The 16,736-nt window shown below is 47.8% G+C and overlaps 1 protein-coding gene across 8 annotated transcripts in view; it reads left to right on the plus strand.

Moving 5' to 3' along the window:
- The window catches only part of PIP5K1C (phosphatidylinositol-4-phosphate 5-kinase type 1 gamma), a 106,556-nt gene that overhangs the window by 83,364 nt on the left and 6,456 nt on the right, over positions 1-16,736 (plus strand). For 5 of the 8 annotated variants that reach the window (XR_011558571.1, XM_070745663.1, XM_070745686.1 and 2 more), the window contains 2 exons: positions 2,086-2,221; positions 10,708-10,791. Coding sequence is in view for 7 of the 8 variants with exons in the window: in XM_070745663.1 (XP_070601764.1) it covers positions 2,086-2,221; positions 10,708-10,791 (220 nt within the window). In the remaining variant the exon portion in view is untranslated. The remainder of the gene's footprint in view (positions 1-2,085; positions 2,222-10,707; positions 10,792-16,736) is intronic. The other 3 variants (XM_070745695.1, XM_070745704.1, XM_070745721.1) reach the window with 1 other exon arrangement.

The following is a 16,736-nucleotide window of genomic DNA, read 5'->3' on the forward strand; positions in this document are numbered from 1 at the left end:
CAAACGCCGAGGAATGTGATGAAAGTACCCGTGCAAGTGTCAGGTAGGATGCACGTACTACTCCCTGCAGCAACCCCCCCCCAAACCCCCCCCCCTGATAGAAGACTTACGACAGAAAAAGACCTCATGGTCCATCTAGTCTGCCCTTATACTATTTCCTGTATTTTATCTTACAATGGATATATGTTTATCCCAGGCATGTTTAAATTCAGTTACTGTGGATTTACCAACCACGTCTGCTGGAAGTTTGTTCCAAGGATCTACTACTCTTTCAGTAAAATAATATTTTCTCACGTTGCTTTTGATCTTTCCCCCAACTAACTTCAGATTGTGTCCCCTTGTTCTTGTGTTCACTTTCCTATTAAAAACACTTCCCTCCTGAACCTTATTTAACCCTTTAACATATTTAAATGTTTCGATCATGTCCCCCTTTTTCCTTCTGTCCTCCAGACTATACAGATTGAGTTCATGAAGTTTTTCCTGATCAGTTTTATGCTTAAGACCTTCCACCATGTAGCCCGTCTTTGGACCCCTTCAATTTTGTCAATATCTTTTTGTAGGTGAGGTCTCCAGAACTGAACACAGTATTCCAAATGGGGTCTCACCAGCGCTCTATACAGCGGGATCACAATCTCCCTCTTCCTGCTTGTTATACCTCTAGCTATGCAGCCAAGCATCCTACTTGCATAGTTAGAGGTATAACAAGCAGGAATGCGATCATGCGTTGTCCTCCCTGGCATTGCTCCATGCCCACCCAGAGTGGTGTGCCCCACTATTTGAGAAGCACTGCAATAGTCTGACTGTAGTGTTGCTGTTCAGCCAGTGATCGGAGTGTCAGGGTTCCAAGTAATGCAGCCACACCAGACAAAACTCCAAGGCAGGTAAATTCCTCAAATAATAGTTTTATTGGGTAAATCATATTGGCACAATTCTGGTGAAAACTAACTCTGAAGATTCCGGCGGTTTTCACCTGATTAAAAGTAAAAGTTTTTCCCGTTCCCCAAATGCTCAGTCACATGGTCCAACTGAAGTGCTGTCTGGTTGCTGGGTAACATCACACCTCCTCTCTCTGACCAGGTGTGAGAACATCCTTGGTTCCCAAGGGAAAGTGTTTTGTTTCGGCTACAAAAAGCCCAGCTAATCCTCACAACCGCAGCTTCAGGATTGACCCAGAGCCAATTCAAACAAGTGGTCTTGGCTACCTACCTACCTACCTACCTATCTATCTATCTATCTATCTATCTATCTATCTATCTATCTATCTATCTATCTTCTATCTATCTATCTATAATCTATCTATCTATCTATCTATCTATTATCTGTCTGTCTGTCTATAATCTATCTATCTATCTATCTATCTATCTATCTATCTATCTATCTATTGTCTGTCTGTCTGTCTGTCTGTCTATCTCTATCTATCTATCTATCTATCTATCTATCTATAATCTATCTATCTATCTATCTATCTATCTATCTATCTATCTAATCTATCTTATCTATCTTTCTATCTATTTACATACCTAACTACCTATCTACCTATCGGATTTATATGCTGCCCCCTCAAAGGACTCGGGGCAGTTTACAGCATGTAAAAGGGAAAAAAACCAATACAATACAAGTGTCCTAAATCCAATTAATTTCAATTAACTAATTAATCTAAAATTTCCAGTTACATTAAAAGACAGGCACTCCCACTCAGACAACAAACATACATAGCATTCATCGACCATGGGGCTACAGTCTATTTGCCCCAATCCTGGCGGCATAAATGAGTCTTGAGACTCTTACGGAATGCGGGGAGGGTGGGGGCAGTGCGAATCTCTGGAGGGAGCTGACAGAGCCTCCACAGAGAAGGCTCTTCCTCTAGAGTCTAGGCCCTGCCAAGCGACATTGTCTAGTTGACGGGACCTGGAGAAGGTCAACTCGGTGGGACCCGACCAGTCTGTGGGACTCATGCAGCACGAGTCTTCTCTGCTTCGATGTGGGATCTTGTGATGCTTTTTTGAGGGTTGTTGGAAGAGGAGTGCCGAGCACAAAACCCGAACCACCACGGCCTCCATCCTCACCCATCTATCTTCTTTGCAGAGAGGCAGCGTCCTTAGCATGTGCCACCATGCTGTCGGCAGCAGCGGCGGCGGAGGTCGAGACAGCAAGCCAGGCTTCTGAGCCCGCCAGCCAAGCTTCAGACGAAGAGGAGCTCCCGATCCCGGATATCTATTTTGTAAGCCCCCCTTTTTGTTTTTGTGCACAAAGCTGTGGTTGGTTTGCCTCTTCCACCCCTTCCTTCCACTGCTTTTAACTTCACTCTCCTTCTGAAGACTTTAAAAAAACCACAACCCACCTGCACCGAGGTACCGTCTTGTCTTGTCACCCCGATGCACCTTGTGTCCCTCTGCGTTCACGCTCTTTTTCTGCCAGGTTGCCAGGTAAACCTACTGGGAAACATCTCTTTTCAGGAAATCTCGAGATTCCCTTGAAATAGGTGGAAGCGTGTGTCCCGCTGGGGCTTCTCCACAGCTTCCAGGCGCATTTGTGAATGGTCTTCTTTGCTTTCCCTGCAGGCAGGAACATGTTCAGAGGAGGAAATCTAGGGAAGCAGAGCAGGGAGTAAGTGAGCCAAGGAGAGATTGTGTGTGTGCGTGTGTGTGTGTGGTGAGTGCATCCATGCTGTGCTAGATTCTGTGTGCGAAACCTCAAAATTGTGTCGAGAAGTCCTCCCATCTTTCCCAGGCTCCAGTGTGCGACCTTGTTAAGTCTCCTTTGAAGTCAAGTCTGAGTCTTTTGGCTAAAAGGAAACGTGGTGGATTTAATCAGGAACGTGTTTTTTCCTTTTACACACAAATTCATCTAACCTTTGATTGAAGCCAGTGTGCAGGTAGTCTTCAACTTACGACCACAATTGTGCCTAAACTTTCTGCTGCTAAGCAAGAGAGTCGTTAAGGGAGTTTTGCTCCATCTTACGAGCTCTTTTGCCGCGGTTGCTTAGCAAATGTTTGCAGCTGTTAAGTAAATCATGAGGTCGTTAGCCAAATCTGGCTCCCCGCCACCCCCCCAGTTGACTTTGCTTGTCAGAAGCCAGCTTGGGAAGGTTACAAATGGTGATCACATGACCCTGTAATAGCATAATCATCATCAATACACTGCTCAAAAAAAGGGGAACACTTAAACAACAGAATATAACTCCAAGTAAATCAAACTTCTGTGAAACCAAACTGTCCACTTAGGAAGCAACACTGATTGACGGTCAATTTCACATGTTGTCAGCACATTCAACTTTGTACAGAACAAAGTATTCAGTGAGAACATTTCATTCATTCAGATCTAGGATGTGTTCTTTGAGTGTTCCCTTTATTTTTTTGAGCAGTGTATTTATTAGCTTCCCAGCACCCAAATTTTGTTTACATGATCACGGAGAGGCTGCGACCGTCCTGTGGAAACCGGTCATATGTGATTGCTTTCAGTGCTGTTATAACTTTGAACAGTCACTAAATGAATAGTTGTAAGTCAAGGACTACCTGCATCCCCAAGACTTAGCTGTGTCCAACTGCTTGAAGACAATTTGCAAGGAAGAGTCCCATCTATTCCCCAACTAATAATTAAATTAAGTTTAAGTTTAAGTTTAATCAGATTTGTATGCCGCCCCTCTCCGCAGACTCGGGGCGGCTCACAGCAATAACAATACAATATAAAACAAATCTAATATTTAAGTTAATTTAAAAAACACCACAAATTAAAACCAATCATACATACTAGCGTACCATGCATAAATTGCTCTTTTATTTGAGTATTAGAATTAGAATACAGTGGTCCCTCGATTTTCGCGGGTTCGAACTTCGCGAAACGGCTATACCATGGTTTTTCAAAAATATTAATTAAGAAATACTTTGCAGTTTTTCCCCCTATACCACGGTTATTCCCGCCCGATGACGTCATACATCATCACCAAACTTTAGTCCGCCTTTAATAAATATTTTTTTAAATAAACTTTAATAAATAAACATGGTGAGTAATAATCTAAATGGTTGCTAAGGGAATGAGAAATTGCAGTTTAGGGGTTTAAAGTGTTAAGGGAAGACTTGTGATACTGTTCATAGCCAAAAATAGTGTATTTACTTCCGCATCTCTACTTCGCGGAAATTCAACTTTTGCGGGCGGTCTTGGAACGCATCCCCCGCAAAAATTGAGGGAATAGTGTATTCTTCTAATATCCTCCTGTAGTCTCCCCTCTACAAACCTCTTTCCTGCACCCTGGACCAGCAAACAGCACGTCATTTTTGCCTTCGAAATATCAGTGTTTCTCAACTATAACATATGTGGACTTCCAACTCCCAGAATTCCTCAGCCAGCATGGGGAATGCTGGGAGTTGAAGTCCACAGAAGTTAAAGCTCTCAGGTTTTGGAGAAAGTTGTCCTGTGTAACTTCCCTTTAAAGGTTTGCACAGTGAAGTTGCCTCTTTTCCCCAGAGGGGTTGCAGGCAATTCAGGCACACATTTGGATGACCACTAGACTAGAGGAGTCGTAAGGGGACCACAGGGCAGCATTCACCCACCATCTTCCTTAAACAGACCCTCACCCTTTGGCCTTCATTTTGGCTAAGCATACCTCTTCCCACTTCACTTCCTCCCTTTTTTTTTTTTTTTTTTGGGTCACTTCTTCACTTCTCCGAACAGTTTGCAGGAAGAGTTGCATTGTGAATGACGGTTTGGGTTGCATTTCAAGTGCATGTGAATTGGAAATGCCTGTGAAGAAGCTGCCTTCAGTTTGGGATGTGTTAGTTCTCCTCTCGTTCTCTGTTCCCAGATCTGACTTTGCTTTGATTTCTTACCTGCATATCTGCTTTAAAACGGTCTCCAAGCTTGGCAACTTGTGGACTTCAAGGAACTCTGGCAGTTGAAGTCCACAAGTCTTTAAAAGTTGCCAAGCTTGGAGACCCCAGCTTTAAAAGACAAAACTGTAAGCAAATGTAAACAAGCCCGATTTAAACCAAAGGTAGACACAAAACTGATTTGAGCACCCTAATCTTAGATGTTAAGTTTGCGTTATCAACTCTGTAAATCCTGAGAAGGCAACCCTCTGTCTGAAATGATTATTATAAAGGAATGCCTTACATCTAACCCTTGACTTACAACTATTCATTTAGGGATTATTCAAAGTTATAACAGCACCAGAAAAAAAGGGACTTAATGACCAGCCCTTGCACTTAGTTGGATTTGCTTGACAAATTAATGATTCACTTAAACAACTGTGGCAAAACAGCATGTAAAATTCACCACAACTCTCTTGACAAATAGCTTAGCAACAGAAATGTTGGTCCCAATTGTGGTCGTACGTCGAGGACTATTTGTACAGTATTCAGTTTCGGAGCAGTGGCTACGCAAGTTCACGCTTCGGGTTCATATGCACCAACCTGTCAAAATGAGATTATACGATGATATTTCAAAGGCCAGAGCAGAAGAGAAGCATGGTAAATATTATTTACTGTGGGCAGTGAACAATTGTCTACTTTTTGCATGTGCACGTTTCCCCGTGTTTGTGTCTAGCGTTTGTGGAATTGCTGTGTCAACCAAGCGAGTCGGAGATTGCTTTATTTCCATTCCCTGGGTCTGTGCCCACTGGACTATTGTTTCTTTGTGCCTTGAAAGACACAACTCACCAGCAGGACCAGAAAGTCCTTTGCAAATGATGAATAGCCTGACTTCGCCCTTGCAGAATGCAGAGTATTTCACCCTCTTGTTTCTGTCCCATGGAAAGGAAGCTCGTAGCAGCGGAAACACTATTTTCTTCCATGGCAGCCGAGTTCTCACAACTTCCATCTGTTCCAAAGCATGTTTTCTTCACTGGGTTTCCCCCCTCCCCACCCTCATGCTTGTGCACGCTTGCCTGTTCCACCGACATGGTCATTTCTTACCTTTCGTTCATCCTTTCTCCTCTCCTTCCTTTTTCTTTCCTCCGTTCGCCTCCTTCCCTCCTCATTCGCCTTTGGATGTGCCCCGTCTAGTTCACAGAAGGAAAGTACTGGATTTTCTCTCCCCGCCTGCGCAGGCTCCAAGCCGCCTCGGTTTCCTCTGGGGACGTAAGTGATTTCGCTAGTAGAAAGGGGAGGCTCCATCCCAATTTTGAAATGCCAATTTGGGGGCAAGGCATCCTGCCGTGCAGGTGATGGCGATCCTTTTTGGCTCGGCGTCTCAAAATATTTGCAAAATGTCCAATTTGACTCTTACCGCAGCACCACCACCACCACTCTAAACAAAAGAGGAACACCGTTATCTCCCCACCTGCCTAGGTTACTCTCAACAGTGGTACTCAGTGGCAGCACCACTACTCAGTGGTTAGACCTTGAGGAGAATCTGGGCTGCAGTTTCAGCCTTTTGTGCCACAGCTGCCCCTCAAAAAGTCTGCCTTGCACCATTTCCCAAGATGCACAAGAGTTGGGGAACAACATTGTGATTGTCTCTGCAGCCCAGCACTCCCCAAATTCTTCTGTGTGGGCCGCTTAACTTCAGGTGCTGTCCTCTTTCTGTTGACGGGCCCTTGCGGCCTACAGGAGACTCCAGGAGACTTCTCCGGGTCACAGAAGGCTTTCATTCTTGAAGCAACAGGGAAGAAAGCTCTTCCACCACCTTTGCAGCCAGTAAAAGCACACCTCGTTCTTTCATAATTTTCAGAGACTGCGCAAGAATACACCCCATTCAACGGTGGGTTGTTCCCAGTTCGGCCCGGTTTGGTGAACCGGTGGCAGCGGTGGGAGGCTCCGCCCACCCGCCTGGGGCACGCACGAACCATAGCAGCGGTAACAATGGGATTTAGAACCCACTACTGACCCCCGTTCTTGTGCATCCTCCAAAAACCATGGGAGGGCCAAACACGCTTTTGAGAATAGTTGTTGCTGGGTGTTGTTGGAACACTGGTGTGTTACAAAATCTTCTTAGGCAGCCACAGTCTTACTGTATATTTGCATTGTAATTTCCTGGCCAATGTCACATCGCCATACTAAAACGTTGTGGTGAGCCATCGTTGTGCTAGGCTCACTTGGGCACAGTCCACTGTTAGCTGAGCAGAAGAAGAATCTTAGGATTTTCCTCTGCTTCAAAAAGAGGAATTTGCTTTGAGTCCACCCGCTTTCCTGTTTTCATGAGACACCTGTGGGCTTTCTTGATAGCGACATGATTTAGGGCAGGGGTCCCCAGCCTTGGCAACTTTAAGACTTGTGGACTTCAACTCTCAGAATTCTCCAGCCAACTATGGTGGCTGGAGAATTCTGGAAGACCCCAAGTCTTAAAAGTTGCCAAGTTTGAAGACCTCTGATTTAGGGGTTATTCTGCCCTGCATTAGGATTTTATTTTCCAATCTAGAAACAGTTTAAATAAATAGATATTAAATTCACAGCAGGAAAGCTGGCAACAGCATTCCTAATCCATAGCTTAGTCTCTCAGTGCCACTAATCTTCCTTGCTCTTAGAAGGTGGGCTCTTCGTTATTTCTTAACCATTGCTTTTTCTCTTTCCAGATGTGTTAATACTCAGGTCCCAAATTCCTAGTCAGCAGGAATTTCATACAAATGCAATATGCCTTTCTGGCAAGAAGGGAAATTTTGCAAAAAAAAAAAGCTTTCAGAGTTAGAGCCGAGGTACCACAGTGGTTAGAATGCAGGACTGCAGGCTAATTTTGTGGACTGCTAGCAGTTTGATTCTGACCGCTTGATAAAATGAGGGCCCAGATTGTTGGGGGCCATAGGCTGACTTACAAACCCCTTAGAGTGGGCTGTAAATAGGATGTCTTTTTTAAAAAGAGGATGAGGAAATATTTGATTTTATACCTCCCCTTTTGGCAATTCAAAGTTCTTTCTCCTCCATTGTGGTGTTGTAGGTAGAAGAAGCGATGTGTTCCCCCTCGCTTGCCTCCTAGGCCTCTGTTTTTCCGTTGAGGTAGGAGATGCTGCACAGACAAGGTATGGGCAGGGGACCATAGCCATTCATTAGCTTTGGCCTGGGTTTTTACTTCCCAGAATTCTTTGAGTTCCCCAAAACAGCCGTTGCAATTGGTGGCCTTGGAATTCTACTTCCTTTCAATGCCAGGGTTCAGTGGCCCTCCTTCAAAAATTGGACATTTCTGGCTGGAATACGGCATCCAATTTTGGTGACCCTGAATAAAAAAAGATGGTGAGACTCTAGAAAGTGTGCAGAGAAGAGCAACAAAGGTGATTAAGGGACTGGAGGCTAAAACAGATGAAGAATGGTTGCAGGAACTGGGTATATCTAGTTTAAAGAAAAGAAGGACCAGGGGAGAGATGATAGCAGTGTTCCAATATCTCAGGGGTTGCCACAAAGAAGAAGGAGTCAGGCTATTCTCCAAAGCACCTGAGGGTAGAACAAGAAGCAATGGGTGGAAACTAATCAAGGAAAGAAATAACTTAGAACTAAGGAGAAATTTCCTGAGAGTTAGAACAATTCATCAGTTGAACAGCTTGCCTCCAGAAGTTGTGAATGCTCCAACACTGGAAGTTTTCAAGAAGAGATTGGACAGTCTTTGTCTGATCATGGGGTTGGACTAGAAGACCTCCAAGGTCTCTTCCAACACTGTTGTTTTATTATTTTTCAGTGTGGCCCAAGACAGCATCCTGCAGTATTTTGCCAACAAAGACACAGGGCAGAATTTCCCTCTCAGGCTTAGAGGCTATCAGCTGTGTCTGTGTGATAAACCTGCTCCATTCATCTCTTAGATAAGAGGAGGAGATAGGCACTTTTCTTGCACAACTTCATTGGATTGATTTTAGGACAGTAGAGGTGGTCCTTAATTTACAACCACAATCAGGCCCAAAATTTCTGTTGCTAAGCAAGGCAGCTGGTTAAGGGAGTTGTGCCTCATTTTACGACCTTTTTGCCTTAAGCAAATCACTGCAGTTGTTCAGTGAATCCTGGGTTGTTAAGCAAAGAATTGAGCTAAACTCTAAACCTGGTTGGAATGTAATGGAAGTCTGCTTTCAATTTTTGCATGTCAGGGGGCGGGTGGAAGGAAAGTTGGCCATCAGGCTCCCTGAAAGGTCACTGTATCTTCATGGCCCTTCGTCCCAGGACTGTGCCATAAAAAGCTTTAATAATTTGTTTTTGGCCTGGAAGCCTTCAGGCTAGGATTGGACCAATATTCCTTACACTGTCCTTTGTACCTGCGTCACCTTCTGAATCTTCTCCGTAAGCATCCCCCACCGTACAATATTGCAAATGGGTGGATTATCAAGAGATTGAGATGTTTATTGAAAAGTGTTTTTAAAAAAACTCAACACTTTATAGAATTCTACATTTCCCAGGCAAAGACCTTGGTAATATTGATTAATTCCCGTAAGACGGAATTTCCTCAGGTGCAAAACAATAAAAGGAAATACAGTGGTACCTCGGTTCTCGAATGCCTTGGTTTTCGTACATTTCGGATACCGAACAAAATTTTCTGCAAAAATTTGCTTCAGTATCCGAACAAAAATTTGGATACTGAACAGAAAATTTTGTTTACTCTCCGAAATGTAAGATCTGAGGGGACAAGGTGAGAAGGAATGGGAGTCGGAATCCTGACACGCCCCTCCTGGCCGCCCTCTTAACAGCCGCCCAGTCTCTACCTTGTAACTGCTCCAAGCTGCAGGAAGGGTAGGGCTGGCTGCAATACCGGCAGCTTCGGGGGGCTCCTTTCCTCAGCGGTTCAGTTGGTTACCTCCAGGCAGCTGCACCAACTTTTTCTTTCCCGGTGGCGGCGGCTCCGGCGGCTTCCCTTCGAGGAGCAGCAGCAGCAGCGTCAGGAACGTCATGTGATGAAGGGAAGCCGCCGGAGCCGCCACCGCCGGGAAAGAAAAAGTTGGTGCAGCTGCCTGGAGGTAACCAACTGAACCGCTGAGGAAAGGAGCCCCCCGAAGCTGCCGGTATTGCAGCCAGCCCTACCCTTCCTGCAGCTTGGAGCAGTTACAAGATAGAGACTGGGAGGCTGTTAAGAGGGCGGCCAGGAGGGGCGTGTTGGGATTCCGACACCCATTCCCTCTCACCCCGTCCCCTCAGATCTTTATCCCATAGGAAATGGAGGAAAAACTGTAGATTTAATTGGTTCCCAGCAAGTCAATCGGCTGGGAACCAATTAAATCCATTTCCATTATTTCCTATGGGATAAATTAATTCGGTTCTTGACCAAATCGGTTCTCGACCACACTTCTGGAACGGATTGTGGTCGAGAACCGAGGTACCACTGTACAAGTTCCCAGGTTTGATCCTGTGACCATGGGGTTGGCTATGCTTCTGTCATATTGCAAAGACTGGGGTTGTAGGTCACTTTTTCCCCCAGTGACTTGTAACTTTGAACAGTCCCTAAAAGAACTTTTGTAAGTCGAGGACTATCTGTGTAAGTCGTAAGTGCCATTGCTATTGAGAAGCAAAGTTTGAAGGGAGCCAAACTCCTTCAAACAACAATAATTCCGACCTCAGCTGTCCTTGATGAGTGGTTTGATAGGTAAGTGGGGCTGGGAAAACTCCGACCTCTGCGTGAAAGCTGAGCTCCGTCCTTGTGTTTCTTTTTCTCTCTCCAATCATGTAGTTTTTCTCGTTGGTGTTGTAGCTTTCATCTCTCTCTTTTTCTCTCTCTTTCCCTTTCCCCCCCCACCTTTCCTCTTTTTATTTTACTTTTCCTCCCTGCCGTCTGCTGCTTTCTTTTGCTCTCTGCTTTGCTGTCCGCCAGCCGACAGATGAGAGGAGCTGGGTCTATTCTCCTCTCCACTATAACACTCAAATCCAGTCAGTCTCTGACGAAGAGAGTGATACAGTAAGTTGGTGTTCGTGACTGTTTGGGGTTTTTTCGTTTCGTTTTTAAGAAGGGGACACAATTGTTGCACAGCCCATCCTTGCCAGCGAGTTGCACTGCCGGCTAATCCCGAGCAATCCTGGGAAGCTGCCTGTGTCTGCGAGTTTATGCTCCTCAAAAGAGGAGTCTGCATTTCCTCCTAGACTCACGCAGAAAGGAATCGGAACTTGACTTGGCATAAAGCAACTGTAGGGACTTCAATGTTGCAGTTGCCCAGACAGCCCGTTTTTTGTAATTCTGAATAGAAACACAGGGGCAGAGCAAGAGGGCTTTCTCAGGGCCATCCTCTAGGCCCTACGGGAGTATTTCTCAACCTTGGTAACTTTAAGTTGTTTGTACGTCAACTCCCAGAACTTTAAGATCAGTGTACGTCAACTCCCAGAATTTTAAGATCAGTGTACGTCAACTTCCAGAATTTTAAGATCAGTATACATCAACTCCCAGAATGTCAAGATATGTGTACATCAGCTCCCAGAATTTGATGTTCTCCCATGCCTCTGGAAGGAGAGTCCAGCATGGGATTTAGCTCAAGTCTTATTGGTAGGGACTGAGTTTTAAATTAATATAATTAACATATTAAGTAGGTACCGCCCCCTTGCTACCCCAGTTTTAAAAAACTCAGTCTAGAATAGGGACTCTTGAGTTTTTTTCCTCTGAGGGAAATTCAATTAAAAATGTATACTTTAAGGTTTTTACCTGTTTGTTCTGTATTAATGTTGTTGTTTTTGTTTTCTAACAGGTATTGCAAGGCTTGGGGTCTCTGCCCTCCGCGGGCAGCACCCCCATCATACTCCTCATGGGGCCTCTTCTCCCCCGCGAGTACTGCCCTGAAGAGGAATGGCTGGGCTACAGGTCACTGTCCTCCGCGGTCAGACCTAGCCCCACACCCCAGATGGAAGGGTCCGCCCCTCTCCATTAACGGGGGCAGCGCGGCGCTGAAAATGACAGCCGCCGATCTGACAGCAGCGCCTATCAGCTGTTAGCCGGGAAGCCGAGCGGCGGCGTTTTAAACAGCCGCGGAAGTCTATACGGCCGGAAAAGGAGCCGAATAAGCGCTCGTAGGCGCATACACCTCGCCTGCTGAGCAGGGCTCTCCATGCTGGCGCTCGCTGGAGAGGGTCGCGCCCGCCATTTTCGTTCAAAAAAAGGGCGCAAAAAGAGGTGGCCATCGGCTTCGGCTCGCTGAAGAGAGTCGCGCCGCCATTTTTGGCTGGGGAAAAAGGCGCGAAAAGCCGTTACAATCGGCAAACAGTATGGGGAAGCTGGGCTGTGTGCCAGGAACCCTTTAAGCCCGATCTGCCTAGCTACTGCCTCTGATTGGCTGTCGCCTGATCACGTGATGAGTGATCATCAGGCAGGGACAGCAGGAAAGCTGTGACAGCTTCCATAGCCACTGCTCGTGAGCGGAGACCACAGAGGTTGCTGTTAATCGTTTCCAGAGTTTAACAATAGTTGTTGTGAGTACGCTGCCCCTTTTCACCAGCTAAAGGATGGCTGATCAACTGAGTACTCATGGGGAGGAACAGCCCCAGCCAACTCCAGTGCCCAATAAAAATAAGGAGAAGGCTTCTGGCAAGGCCAAGTCAAAATCTTCCCAGTCTTCATCCTCCATTAAAGAAGCTGAGAGGAAGATTAAAGCCTTGGAACAAAGGCTAGAAGCGGCCTTGGCCCCCCATACTGCAGGGGTTCTGACCATACCCCCATTTCAGCCACTCCCTTCATCAAGGACATCATCATTGTCTCTGGGAGCCATGGGCACTGCAAGTGAGAGGGACTGGTCTCCTGACAGACAAGCTGTATCAGGCCCACCTCCTCCTTCGCCTCTCACTAGGCCAGATAGGCCTGCTTCAATAGGCCATCCTACCTATGGGTTCCCTGCAGGGACACAGGTGTGTGCCCCAACAGCAACGTTCACGCCAACGGCTGCAGGGCTTAGATCCCAAGCCGATGCCTGGCAGGCCTTCCCTCCAGCCCTGCAGGACATTATTGCTAACGCTTAAGCGCAGGGAATGGTGGTTGGAGCCCAGCGTACAACGCCTTCATCATCACACCCGTATCAGCCCAGGGATCTTTGGTCAGCACCACCGCCCCCTCCTGGGCTGGACTCACTTGCGGGAGAAACATGCTTTCTGGAAGGTGACAGTGAACAGGGGGACAATCAACTATCTGATGATGAGTATAATGTTCCAGAACAACCAGCTCCCGCAGGATTGTTTAAACCAGCATTATTTAGGGTGCTTTTGCACAAGGTAAAGCAAGCCTTGGATGTGCCAGGTGCCACGGCTCCTCCTGAGGCAGGGGATGGAGTCAGAACTTCAGCTTCCCTATGTAAGGAGCCGCCCAAGGAGTCTGACAATGTACCTGCCATGGAAATATTCCTTGAGAATATAAAGCGCACCTGGCAGCACCCAGCAGCGGCGCAGGGTCCCTCCAACTTGGAGCGCCGCTTCTACACATTCGACGATGAGATGGAGAACCTATTGCAGTTCCCGCCAGTGGACAAGCCGGTGGCCACACTGGTGTCCAATGCTGTGGTTCCTTCTGAGACTGCGGACAGCCTCAAGCCAGATGAGAGACGGGCTGAGACACTCCTGAGGAAGGCCCACCAGATGGCAGCATGGGCCCTGAGGGCTGCATCTACTGCATCCATCTTCAATAGGGCATCCCTTATGTGGATTCAGGAGGTACAGGCTAGGATGGGGCCTGAGGATTCTCGTCTAAAGCAGGATCTGAACAAGCTCCTGGCGGCGGTCGAATTCTCCGCAGATGCCACCTTGCACGCGGCGAAGTTTTCCACAAGGGGCATGGCTTCCACTATTTCGTCTCGGCGCCTCCTTTGGCTCCGCCACTGGCAGGCGGATGCCAAGTCGAAATGGCGCCTGTCATCTGCGCCTTTCCAGGGCACGAAATTGTTCGGGGAGGTGTTGGAATCAGTCCTTGTGGAGGACAAGGACAAGAGGAAGATCCTCCCCAGATCCTCTCGACGTCAGGATCGCACTAACGCCCCGTATCGACGCCGGCAGCCCTTTCGATGGGACCCAGCATCCAGAACCACCCAGGCCTCCAGACTGTATTCACAAGGTCAATATGGTCAGTCCTATTCGTACCGGGGTGATAGGACCTACTTCCAGGGCCGGGGCAGAGGATACCAGCAGGCGAGACGCCCCTTTCGGGGTTCCAATCAACGAGGCTTCCGTGGAGCCAAGTGACTCCATAGGGCAGGTCCCTTTGGGGGGGAAACTCCAAAGGTTTTGTACCGCCTGGAGGACCACATCCTCCGACGCTTGGATCTTGGACACAGTGACCCGGGGCCTACGCCTGGAATTCCTTCATATTCCGCCTACCCATTTTGTGTCATGTCCAGTGCCCAAAGACGTTACCAAACGGACATTACTGGAACAAGAGATTGCACATCTCCTGGAGATCCAAGCCATCGAGAGGGTGCCAGCCCAGATGGAGGGCATGGGGTTCTACTCCAGGGTCTTCATAGTACCCAAGGCATCGGGAGGTTGCAGGCTCATTTTTAATCTGAAGCACCTAAACAGGTACGTGTTATACCGCAGATTCAAGATGGCCTCCCTTCGCACTATCCTGGCGTCAATCCGGCCTCGAGATCTCATGTCATCCATCGACCTGAAGGAGGCGTATTTACACGTGCCCATTCATCCGGAGCACCGGAGATACCTCCGCTTTTATGTCCAGGGGAGGCACTACCAGTACCAGGCGATGCCTTTTGGCCTCTCTTCCGCACCGCGTACCTTCACCAAGCTCCTGGATTCGCTGATCGCCTCTTTACGGTCCCGGTCAATAAGACTGTTAGCTTACTTGGATGACATCCTCGTACTGTCCAGGGATCTGGCGACCGCGCAGCAGGATCTACGGGACACGGTAGCGCTGTTGCAGGAACATGGCTTTACGATAAACGGGGCAAAAAGTCATTTTTCGCCCACCACCACTATCACCCATCTCGGCGCTGTTATAGACACCATCGCCATGAGGGTTTACCTATCTCTGGAGAGACAGCGCAACGTTCAAGAATTAGTCACCAAATTACAACATCAGAGGATGGTACCGCTGGCCTTTTTATCCAAGGTCCTGGGGACGCTAGTGTCATGCGTGGACATCGTTCCCTGGGCACGGTATCATTTCCGCACGCTACAATGGACATTGCTTCCATACCAAAAGCGACGTGTGAGTCACACACACAGATTAATTGCGGTAGGAAGAGGCCTGCGAGACTCCCTAAAATGGTGGAAGTCCCGGGCAATACATCAAAGGTCCCCCTTCGGCCACCTACAACACATCATTTTGACTACGGATGCCAGCCTCCTGGGTTGGGGAGCCCATGTGGACCATCATGTAAGTCAGGGGTTGTGGCTTCCTCAGGACTTAACTCCAGTGAATATCAACTTCCTGGAGCTGAAAGCGGTGCTCCTTGCCCTGCTAACCTTTACACCACTTCTCCAGGGAAAGCATGTGTTGGTTCGTACGGACAATGTTGCGACCAGGGCGCATCTCAACCACCAAGGGGGCACCAGATCTTTCAGGTTGATGGAGGAAACACAACTCCTCTTCGACTGGGCAGAGGTCCATCTTGTGTCTCTCCACGCAGAGCACATTGTGGGGGAGGCCAATACTCAAGCGGATTGGCTCAGTTGGCAAGCAGTGGATCCAGCGGAGTGGAGTCTGACCCCACAACTGTTCCACCAAGTGACCAAAAGGTTTGGCAACCCGACGGTAGACTTATTCGCGACTCCGCACAATGCCCAGCTCCCGAGGTTTTATTCCAGATTCCCCACACCGGGAGCCGAGGGGACCAATGCCCTGTACCTTCCGTGGCCCAAGGAATTGCTATACGCCTTTCCACCAACACCACTTATTCCAAGGGTCATCGAGAAGATCCTAGTGGAACAGGCGGAGGTCATCCTGATAGCACTGCACTGGCCGCGGCGGGCTTGGTTCGCAGACCTGATGGGGCTCTCAATTGTCCAGCCCTGGAGGATCCCAGACGACCAAATCACCCTCACTCAGGGAGCGATATTCCATCCGGAGCCGCAGTGGTTCCACCTGACCGCTTGGCGCTTGAGGGGGACAGATTGAGAACCTGGAACATTCCTGAGAATGTCATCGCTACGATCCAGTCGGCCAGGAGGCCTTCAACGACTAGGATCTACCAGGCTACTTGGGCCGCATTCACCGCTTTTTGCAAGGTCAGACATCAGCGGCCGCAGGATGCTAGTTTAGTCTTGGTGTTGGAGTTTTTACAATCCGGTCTGGAGAAGGGATTGGCTCCCAACACCTTAAGAAGACAGGTAGCGGCTTTGGCAACGATTATTCGATCTGAGGATGGTGGGTCATTGTCCCACCATTCGTTGATTAAAGACTTTCTGAAAGGGGCTACCAATAGGCATCCTCCACCGATACGACGTTTCCCTACTTGGGATCTTACCGTGGTATTGCAAGCGCTCACAGCTCCTCCGTTTGAGCCGCTGAGAACTGTACCTTTGAGGATGTTATCCCTTAAAACAGCGTTCTTAGTGGCCATTACATCGGCACGGCGGGTGTCGGAGCTGTCGGCCTTGTCAGTAAGGCCTGACCTTTGTACATTTCAACCTAATAGGGTGATCCTCCGTTTGGACCCAACGTTCATACCTAAAGTCAACACCCACTTTCACCGCACACAGGAACTTGTCTTGCCGGATTTCTGCGTCCATGGGTCACATCCGTTGGAACTTAAGTGGCATAAGGTGGACATGCGCAGAGCTCTGAAACTCTATATCAGGCGCACGGCTCCTTTCCGCAGGACTGAGGCTTTGTTTGTCTCCTTTGGCCAACATCGACTCTGTCTCAAAGTGTCCTCACAGACCATTAGTCAATGGTTGAAGCTTTGTATAGTAGAAGCGTAC

The sequence above is a fragment of the Erythrolamprus reginae genome, chromosome 1 (assembly GCF_031021105.1).
Source record: "Erythrolamprus reginae isolate rEryReg1 chromosome 1, rEryReg1.hap1, whole genome shotgun sequence".
In the NCBI taxonomy this organism is placed as follows: Eukaryota; Metazoa; Chordata; class Lepidosauria; order Squamata; family Dipsadidae; genus Erythrolamprus; species Erythrolamprus reginae.